The sequence below is a fragment of the Leuresthes tenuis genome, unplaced genomic scaffold, assembly GCF_036924035.1.
Source record: "Leuresthes tenuis unplaced genomic scaffold, fLeuTen1.0.hap1 SCAF_20, whole genome shotgun sequence".
Taxonomy (NCBI): Eukaryota; Metazoa; Chordata; class Actinopteri; order Atheriniformes; family Atherinopsidae; genus Leuresthes; species Leuresthes tenuis.
Genome location: NW_027325374.1, coordinates 14,512,232 through 14,521,450, shown reverse-complemented (window position 1 = coordinate 14,521,450; position 9,219 = coordinate 14,512,232). Strand labels below are relative to the sequence as shown.

The window sequence follows — 9,219 nt, the reverse complement described above, 5'->3', positions numbered from 1 at the left end:
AAATACAAGTAATAATGGCAATTACTGTAGATGCAAAAGACAAAAAGGCCCCAAATATATGGGACAGACCATTTCACAGACTACCACATGATTATGTGAATACAAACTGAGGGGTATGTATCTGTGGAAGTTATAAAAGAAGGATTCATTCTTGCAGTTGTTGACAGTAAAAAAAAAAAAAAAGATACACTGCTATCTTTCTTCCTACAAATGCTCACACTGGCCCAGAAAGAAAAAGGAGAAAATCTGGATTAAATTAGACATTGTAATTAAGATTTCACTACAAAAACAAAAGGTGAAACATGGGGGGGGGGTGACGCCATTGCACAACCCCATTGACTATTCGCAGTCTCTGGATTACTAGAACAACTGTAGTGTATCCACTACAAACAAATGGGTTAGGAGCTCCACCTACTGGCAGCCATGTACCCAACATGTGTTCAGTGGAAGGAAAACGTTGGGAACTCACAATGTCGTCATTTGACATGTTAAAGTTAACCAAATGATCGAAAAATAATTATGGGATTATTTCCTCCTCTTGGACGCATATCTAACATGCCCTTAGGTGTTGATGGGGTCTCCAGCCCATCGATGGCTGACACCGATGCTGCTTTGGACCGCAATTTGAAAACCCACATAAACAAGCTACTGCATACAATAAAATGTCACAGTAAAATGGCTCAAATTCATGCTTTGCTTTTACAAAAACTTGCTAGGCTGAAGGCCTAAACTGTAACTATACTTTGATTGGTTCATTTCCAACCCACTGGGGTAATTCATAGAAACAACACTGCAAAAGCTAAGAGGCCATCCATGCACACGCACTTATGGATCCGACTGTCGCGCAGCTTTTTGCCGTCCCGTAGCTCTTATGCTGGAGGGACCGAAACAAAACTAAAAAGCAGCAAAGCTGAACAGCTAATAATTAATCTAGACTCATTACAGCTTTTAGGGAAGCCAAATGGAGCGGGCTGAATCACAAACGCGTAACGGTGTGATTAAAGGAAAGAAATTCAAAAAACAAAACACTGGAACGTGACATTTTCCTGACATGAACTGCATTCGCAACCTTGATAACACCAACACAGTCATTTCTGGCAGTAGAGTCATCATTAGCTAAATTATTACAAGAGTCATAAAAAGTGTTTAAGGTCACATCGAATTTCTTTAAAAAAAAACTTTTAAAAATTTAAAAATTGCAAACAGTTACTGTTGCTGTCTCCCTTCTTTCTCCCTTCTTACAAATACCAAAAGTGGATATTTAAAATGAACCTGCTGCAGAGTTGAGAGGTAATATCACATGCAACATAGACAATGGGTATAAACACGGCTGTGTCAGTCACGGCTGCAGCTAAATGTGACACAGTAAGGAGAGGTAACTTGGTTTTAACGGGGTGTTAAACAATCTAAATGTAGTTACTTCAGAAAGTAGTCAGATCCCTTCACTTTTCATTTGTTGTCGGCCGACTCAAACTAACTTTTAACAGCATCAACTTATAGAGAGATCTCTGGAGCCTACGCATTGTTAGCTTTTTGGACTGCACATTTGTCTTCGAGGAAATAAAAAAAAAAAGTATATAAATTATACCTCCACGAAGATATAAAACAGCTCTTAGTCACTATCTCGACAAAAAGGAGCCAACAGAGACCTCAAGTCCTCTGGGAAATATATAAGATCTGCTGAACAGCCACGTCTGAAAATATAAACGGCTTCACCTCAGGTAACGACAAACAAAGACTCTCTTTTCCACCTGATTCTATGTTGATGTAATTTAATTACAAATCCCATATTGAACATTTTAAAACCTGAATGGGATCTCAATATTTTCTGAGGCAACAGCCCATTTTTTTTTTCTGTCTTGTTTTTTTTTTTTTAAAAAGGAAAATTTGGCACAAGCAGTCCTCGAAGGCTAAAAACTAGGAATAAAAAAAAAAAAAGAAAAAAAAAGGCATCAGCATCCTCTCCCCTAAAGTGTCAACTTATTCATCATACCTCTTAGGCAATATTTGCACTCTTTTGATACTTAAGGCCACTGAATACACTAGTAGGAGAGCAAATGATGGGGAAACTCAAGAATTGATAGAAGGAGATCTGACATCGCCATCATTCTCCTCGTTTTGCTCCTCCTCTCCCGGGTTGAGGGGCTCTCGGTCCGAGTCTCTCTCTGGCTGCCCTGACCTCTTGGTTGTCTTGTTCAGAGTTCCACCCTGTAGAGAAACGAGTGTCAACCAAACGTCTGGTGCACTTGTCAGAATTCGCAAGCCAGTTCAAAAGGATGTTGTCTGACCTGTCTGTGATCGACAATGTTGAGCAACACTGAGGTCACAATGCAGCTGATGGTGTTGGCCAACATAAAGATCATCATCCTCTGCCAGCGCCACAACGGAATCTTAGTTTCACTGGACAACAAAAAGGGAGAAAATCAACATTCTTTTTAAAAATGGGTAATTAGTGCATTGCTAAGAATTACTAATCAAGTATTTTCTCGCCTGGATGTGGTGCCCAGTATCTGTCCCACCACCAGATTGGACACCCCAATCCCAATCATCTGTACGGAGGTGGCCAGCCCCATGGCTGTACCCAGTGTGGCCTGAGGTACTACGAGGGGGATAGAAGGCCACATGCTGGCCTGGAACACAACACAGACACAGATTCTTTCATTTGGTCAACTTAAATATGATAAAAAATAAGTCCATCTAAGTCAAACTCACAGCAGCAAAGGAGTAAGTGACGCCCAGCCAAATAGTGGAGACCAGTGGAGGGACGAAGGTGAAGGCCAGGAGTCCAAACACGGGCAGCGTGAGGACGGCACAGGCTACCGCAAAAATGCCCCGCAGACCCACGTAATCCTAAAACAGACAAGTGTTAAAGCCGGTTTTACTGCGTGTCCACAGCAGCAGACTTCGGCAGGGTTAGAATACAAAACACTCACTATGAGAATGCCCACGCTGGCTGAGAGGACCAGCGAGCTGTCGTAAACCGCCCCGGCAATGTAGGCTGCCTCCTTCTGACTGTAGTCGCCGTATTTGTCCTGAATGAACTTGCTGGAGAGGAAAAGGCAGCCTGTGAATACGTACCAAAACGGGGCATTTTTTGGGGGGGGGGGTTTTGCAGTAGGATGGAATATCAGAATACAGATGAATACAGATACTTATTGCCCCTTTTCAAACGTTTTCAAATGTCGGATGCCGTCAACTGTCACCAAGTACCTCGTCAAAGGGAATTATTTGGGTTTTTCTCTGTGAAAAATGCCCCTAGATGCCTTCGGTTGTGAGGTGGCACAACATAAATAACACGCAGCTGAACTGAATACCTGGCATCTGCAATGAAGGGGAAGATGCCGTTGTAGAAGAACATGATGGTGAGAACCAGCAGCCAGTATCTCAGAGACAGAAGCTTCACATCTTGAATCCTCTACACAGAAACAAATAACAGAGAAATCATTTTTCAAATGAACAAAATAACTACAGAGCATACTGTACTTAAAAATGAAGGAGTGAACTAAAAGGAAGGCCATATAAACGTGATATTGGATATGGGTTCTTCTTAAAAGATATTGGCCATACCACTTTGCGGGACTCCTCCTGCATGGCTCCATCGAGACCCAGCTGCCTCATTCCAATCTTGTCTAAGGTACTCACTGTGACAGCAGAAATGAAGCCAAGCACGCACAACAGTGCTCCTAGAAACAGAGAACAACACGATGGTGTTTTGTGAGAAAATCCTACTTGAACAGACTGCAGATATAGTGAGGTTTCCGTCCCTTTTGAAACCTACCACCCCAGAGCGTCCACTGCATGCCATATTTGTCTTCAAACCTCTGGGTGAGGAAGAAGTTCAGGACCGAACCCAGACGAGAGAAGGCCAGGGTCAGACCGAAAGCCAAAGCCAGCTCCTTACCTTTGAACCAGAAGGCTGTGATGCGGTTCTGAACAACTGAGAAGGAACACCATCAGGGAAGCGTTAAGAAACACTCCACAGAAATCGCTATATGCACTCTATGTAAAGTAGCCTTACTGGTCAAAGATCCATTGCCTGATCCAAACAACAATCGGCCTGTGAGCATGAGTGGAAGCAGATAGGGAGTTCCTTTGAAGTGGGAACCCAGAGCAAACAGGGACGAGCCCAAAACGCACAGGAAAGAGAACAGAAACACCCCGACTGCAGAGAAGGAAACAGAAATGAGCCATTAATCATTTATTTCATGAAGTTCCTAGCCTAAACACATGTGCAAATCCACATAGGCTTACAGCGGTTTCCTAATTTGTCAATCAGAAATCCAGCCATGATCACAACTACTGCATTCCTGTTGATAGGAGAGAGATACACCTGCTGTAAGACAAGCCATTTATCAGCATATGCACAACGTAGTCAATGTGTAAACGTGCTTACGTCCAGGCATAAATGGCATAGAGAAGATTGTACTGCTGAGGGCTCATCCCCAGTCCCTCCACACAGTCCACCGTCCCATTGATTACTGTGGCATTTGGACATGTAAGGTTCTATAGGATGAGACAACCCGGTGATAAAAATCTTCATTATCTGGCCACAAACAGGGTGCAGACTTTGGAGTTTTGACAAATAACAATAATCTTGTTAAAAGATGTGACGAAATCTTTTGACTTCAGAGTAGATTTAAGCGCGTTTGCTCTCCTGCCTGCAACTTACCCCCTGAAACTGATCCTGCAAAACACTGGGGATGTCAAAGCAGAAGTAGGAGCCGAAAGTCAGCAGGCAGTTAAAGAAGAGCACCACAAAACGATAATATGCTGGAACAACATAAAGAAAAGTCTCAGTAATAGGCAGAGTGACAAAACTGAGAATTTAAGCAAATTAATCATTTAAAAAGCAAGCCGAGCACGTTTTAATATTCAAACTTTAACCTCTTTCTGATACACCTGAGTCTATAGGAAATGTAAATATGAATTCAGATACCGAATATTCACCAAGCAAAGTCAGTTAAGGTTACAAATCACAAAGATTACAACAAAATAAAGATAATCTGAAAAAAATAAATTGCTGAAACAGATAAAAAGAGAATATTTACTTCTTAAAATAAAAAAGAAATCACAAAGCAAACTATTAAGCAACATCCTACTTTAGTCACATGAACATAAAATGCTGAGTTGGTTATTCAGTGGCCCAATTTTTTGAGGGAAGTGTGTTGTCTGGAAGGCTACGAGGCAGAGGTCTTGCAAAAAAGAAAAATGTTCAGTGAAAAATAATTTGGGAGAATCAGTAAAGACAGACGTACCTTTCTCCGCCGGCTGTGCCATTGTGAGAAGAAATGCGTCAGCTGTATAAAAAAATAAAATAAAACACGTTCAGCTAAATTGACATCGTTTGCTGTTGTTTACATGTAGCGTACCAAAGCTAACAGGGTACGTAAACGTCCACTACTTCTTTTCTGCTGGTGACGCTCGCAAACCACAGCTCTTGAAGCTGAATGGATGGGGCTGTTGTCATGGAATTGTACGCCATGACGCAGCGAGTAGTTTGTAAATCTGCGCCTACCGGAACTTGAGTACTTCCGGTTCCCTTATTACGTTAAAGGTATAAATGACACTTCAACGCTTTCTGAAGTTTTCTACTTGAATAGGCAAATTAGGTTTTATCCCTGTGTATTTTAGAATGAACATGGGTTCAAAGAGAATTTTTTTTCAATAAAGGGGATTTTCATTTTTTTTCATTTAAAGTCCTCATATAAAATACTACAACAACCTAAAAAGGTAGCAATTTTTTTTTTTTAGGAATTGTAGTCTACAGTAGCCAACATACCCAGATCCCGCTGTGACAACTTTCAAGAATATTGACAGGACTAAAACACATTTTATTGTAAGTGCTACATGACCTTCAAAGATATGGATTGTAAGATGCATTGCATTGCAATTTAACAATGTGCTGGTTAAAAAAAAATAGACAAACTAATATATATACAGACACTCGAAATAATCAAAAACAATAATCTAGCCTGGCCTATCGTGATAGAGGATAGAATGTCAATGGCAGTATTATTACATTTCTTTACTTTTAATGCAGCATAATATGAAACTCCACCCATCCAAACACTTGTGTGTTCTGAGACTAATCCTTTAAACAACTGATGTTTAATCTGGTTTGTTGTCCACCTGGTGACAGATTTTGTCTGCTACCGCCTTCTGTTGTCTCAAGCAAAAATACTTCTAATCTACTATTAAGCTGAGTTGATTGGAAAAACAAAAAGGTTGACTTTGTGAGGTGTTTTGTTTTTTACGCTAATCAAAACTGAAATAGAGCGTTTTGAGTAAATTGTCCCTAGGCGGACACCATTACGGTTCCACAAACACTGCTGTTCCACCTCTATTTTAATAGGTACCCGTTTGCAGTGCATGGACTGAATTATTTGTCTTCAGCATGTGAAATGTATGTCCTGCGCAGAGCAAAAACGTGGGAAATATCCGAATCAGAAGACAGCGAGGCCGAATCAAAACTCAGTTTCCACCGAGATGTCAGCAACCAAATAACAACAGTCCGCCCGGAAGATGGAGAGGCTGAGAGTTCAGAAAAGGGCACAACTCTCCCGTCACCAACAAAGACGGAATCTAGTCAAGTCAGCGTTCTGTCAGTTCCGCGGCCAGATGGCTCCTGCACGCCAAGTCCTGCACGGAAACGCCGCACCAAGGACGAGATAGAGGTTGACAGACAGAAAACTAAGGAGAGGAGGGAGGGAAGAGATAGACAGAGAGCAGCCAAGGCCAAGGAGAAAGAGGAGAGGAGGCAGGAGCAGCAGAGGAGGAGAGAGGCCGCCGAGAACCTCAAGAGTCTCCGACCAGAGAACTACATCAAGTCGTTGACAGTTTGTGTAGATCCAGGTAGATGTTGCCTTCACGTGCTGTTTGAAATCTTAACGCCATCCATTACCTGAACAATCTGGTGTCTTTTTTTTAAATCTACCTTAATTAAAGTTTTAATTATATTACTTAATTAATTATTACTGGTAGCACCTCCTTAGAATCGAATATGCTATAGCTTTACAAGTCTGACATAAGACACCTGCCAACATATAACTGATTTAAACTATATGCACTAAGTTAAAGTATTTTTCCTCTGATCCCCTTTTAAAAGCAGCCAGAAGCCAGCAAAACTTCTCAAGCCAAATGCTTTATTGGGCTTCATGACTGTTGAGACGATCTAAACTGAAGCTAAACACTAAAGGTGATTTCCACAGTAGGTATGAGGGAGTGCACAAAGTTTTTCAACATGAACTTTTGCTTCTGCAGCTCTTCTGCAGCAGCATGACTCAGACATCTTGCTGGACACACTGGCAAGCTTAGAGTGGAGGTTTCACATTGAAAATCAGGAGCTCACTTACAGCATCACCTGGACCAGAGACTCACCTCAGGTAGGCAGCTCCCACTTCTTTTCAAAGACTGCTTAGCCTCTAAATCCACCTGTATTCCTAAAAAAAAATATTTATTGGACTGTTTGGACTCTCTCTGTAGATATTTTTGAGAATATCCATCAGAGGACTTTGTATATTTGAGTAGGTTGTGTCATTCTGCTTAAATAATATCACATTTGCTGCATTTCTCCTGACAGTTTATTTGTTTTTTCCCCTACAGTTAACCATTAATGTTTTGACTTTAGCAGGGAGAGCGAGGCCAGGTCACTGTGGAGGAAGAGCAAGTGATTTTGGTCCTGACTTTGGCTGACTTCATGGACATAGTGGTCTCTGTGAAAAAAGTAACCGTCGTTCTAAAGTCACACCTAATTTAGTCCATGATTATTCCGTGGCTTTGCACTGTAACCATTATTTTATGTCATGATGCTGCGCTGCAGATCCTGGACAGCGAGGAGGAGGAGGAGGAGAGGGGGATGGGGGCAGTCCTGACTCCTCTTTTGGAGCTTCTGAACCGGGACGCCAACAAACGAGTCAGCCTGTTGGTAACGGACTGTGTGCCAGATCACAGGTCTGTCAGTGGCCATTAGATTTAGTTTCAGTTACTTATTTAGCCAGTCATTCAATCGAGGTTTACCATTTTAGTCTTTGGCTTTTCAGTAATCTTTATATCTAGATGCATTTTTTTCATTTGAACAATAAGGTTTACTTTGCCAACAGGACAAAGGGTTGTGGAGAGTGTTTACCGGAAGAGATGCTGCAATCCAAATTGGGCTTGAAAAATTTGGACATTCAGGAGGTCAGTTTACGCTAAATGGCTACCTGTTCAGCAGGGTTGGTGTGTTATCCTTCTCTTGTATGTTGACGTGTGTCCAAACTCGTTCTAGGTGCTCGTGTACCTCCAGCTCTACAAGAATATCTCCCTGGTGTTCCTAGATGGCTGGCAGGATGTCACTGACCATGTGTGTGCCGTCACGAAGGCTTTGTCAAAACGCCCTTTCAAGTATGCCACCGCTGCAGTTAGCCTAATAAGCCCGAGTTCTGTGCTACAGAAACAGACAAACTAGCATCTGTTTACTCTCTCCGCAGACTCCTGTCGGAGCAGTCAGAGCTGCCCTTCTGTGTGGACGGTTCGTGGGCCAGCGGGGCTCGGGTAGAGAGGGACGGCTCAGGGCTGATTCAGGTGTGGAGCAGGCAGATCCAGCAGCTGAACAGAGTCAGCCCTGCTGTGGCCTCCACTGTGATCGGCTCCTACCAGTCGCCTCAGCTGCTGCTGCAGGTAGACCTCAGGCTCACCTCAGAATGCTCCTTCAGAACTTGTGCACAGAACAATAGCTATAATTGTCCCGTTTAAATGCATTGTTTCAAGGCTTACCAAAATATGGGATCAGAGGAGGAGAGGAAGGGGATGCTGGCTGGTCTTCTGGTGAAAACTGGTGGCAAAGAGAGGCGCATTGGACCGGAAATATCAGCCAGAATCTACCGCTGCTTCTCAGCCCAGAACCCTCAGCTGGTCCTGGACTAATATTCCCATGTGAGAATGTGATTTATGGATGTTGGCAAGAAAGAAACCTGGGTTGTAATGACAACTTGTCACCACTGGCAGCTAGCATGTTGAAGCTAAAATTGTGCCCAAGATAAAGGTTCACTCTTCAGGAAAGCATTACATGCACAGATTCAAAGAAGTGGATATAGATATACAAATATAATATATTTATTGGTAATAATTATGTAAATAAACATTTTCTATGTAAACAAAATGTATCATATTTTGTTTGCGTGAGTCTCATAAGCTAGATTGTGTGTTTATGCATGAACGGGTGTATTAAAAGGTGGTGCA

At 42.2% G+C, this 9,219-nt stretch overlaps 2 protein-coding genes across 3 annotated transcripts; one reads left to right on the top strand and one right to left on the bottom strand.

Moving 5' to 3' along the window:
- Positions 1 to 1,179: 1,179 nt before the first annotated feature.
- On the bottom strand, positions 1,180 to 5,543 carry mfsd1l (major facilitator superfamily domain containing 1-like). The gene is made up of 13 exons (XM_072373164.1): positions 5,256 to 5,543; positions 4,670 to 4,770; positions 4,394 to 4,503; positions 4,252 to 4,307; positions 4,019 to 4,162; positions 3,779 to 3,937; positions 3,568 to 3,683; positions 3,315 to 3,415; positions 2,934 to 3,045; positions 2,713 to 2,850; positions 2,491 to 2,630; positions 2,289 to 2,400; positions 1,180 to 2,208 (listed from the first exon to the last, which is right to left on the bottom strand). The coding sequence occupies exons 1-13, from the start codon at positions 5,275 to 5,277 to the stop codon at positions 2,071 to 2,073; spliced, it is 1,449 nt and encodes a 482-aa protein (XP_072229265.1). The 5' UTR covers positions 5,278 to 5,543; the 3' UTR covers positions 1,180 to 2,070.
- A 767-nt stretch (positions 5,544 to 6,310) lies between these two features.
- Positions 6,311 to 9,219, top strand: eme2 (essential meiotic structure-specific endonuclease subunit 2). Of its 2 annotated transcripts, none has more exons than XM_072373166.1 (8): positions 6,311 to 6,852; positions 7,261 to 7,382; positions 7,631 to 7,723; positions 7,820 to 7,950; positions 8,100 to 8,178; positions 8,267 to 8,382; positions 8,469 to 8,658; positions 8,749 to 9,219. In XM_072373166.1, the coding sequence occupies exons 1-8, from the start codon at positions 6,402 to 6,404 to the stop codon at positions 8,902 to 8,904; spliced, it is 1,338 nt and encodes a 445-aa protein (XP_072229267.1). In that variant the 5' UTR covers positions 6,311 to 6,401; the 3' UTR covers positions 8,905 to 9,219. The 2 variants fall into 2 exon arrangements, with proteins under 2 accessions (XP_072229267.1, XP_072229266.1); XM_072373165.1 differs by having other exon boundaries at positions 7,628 to 7,723.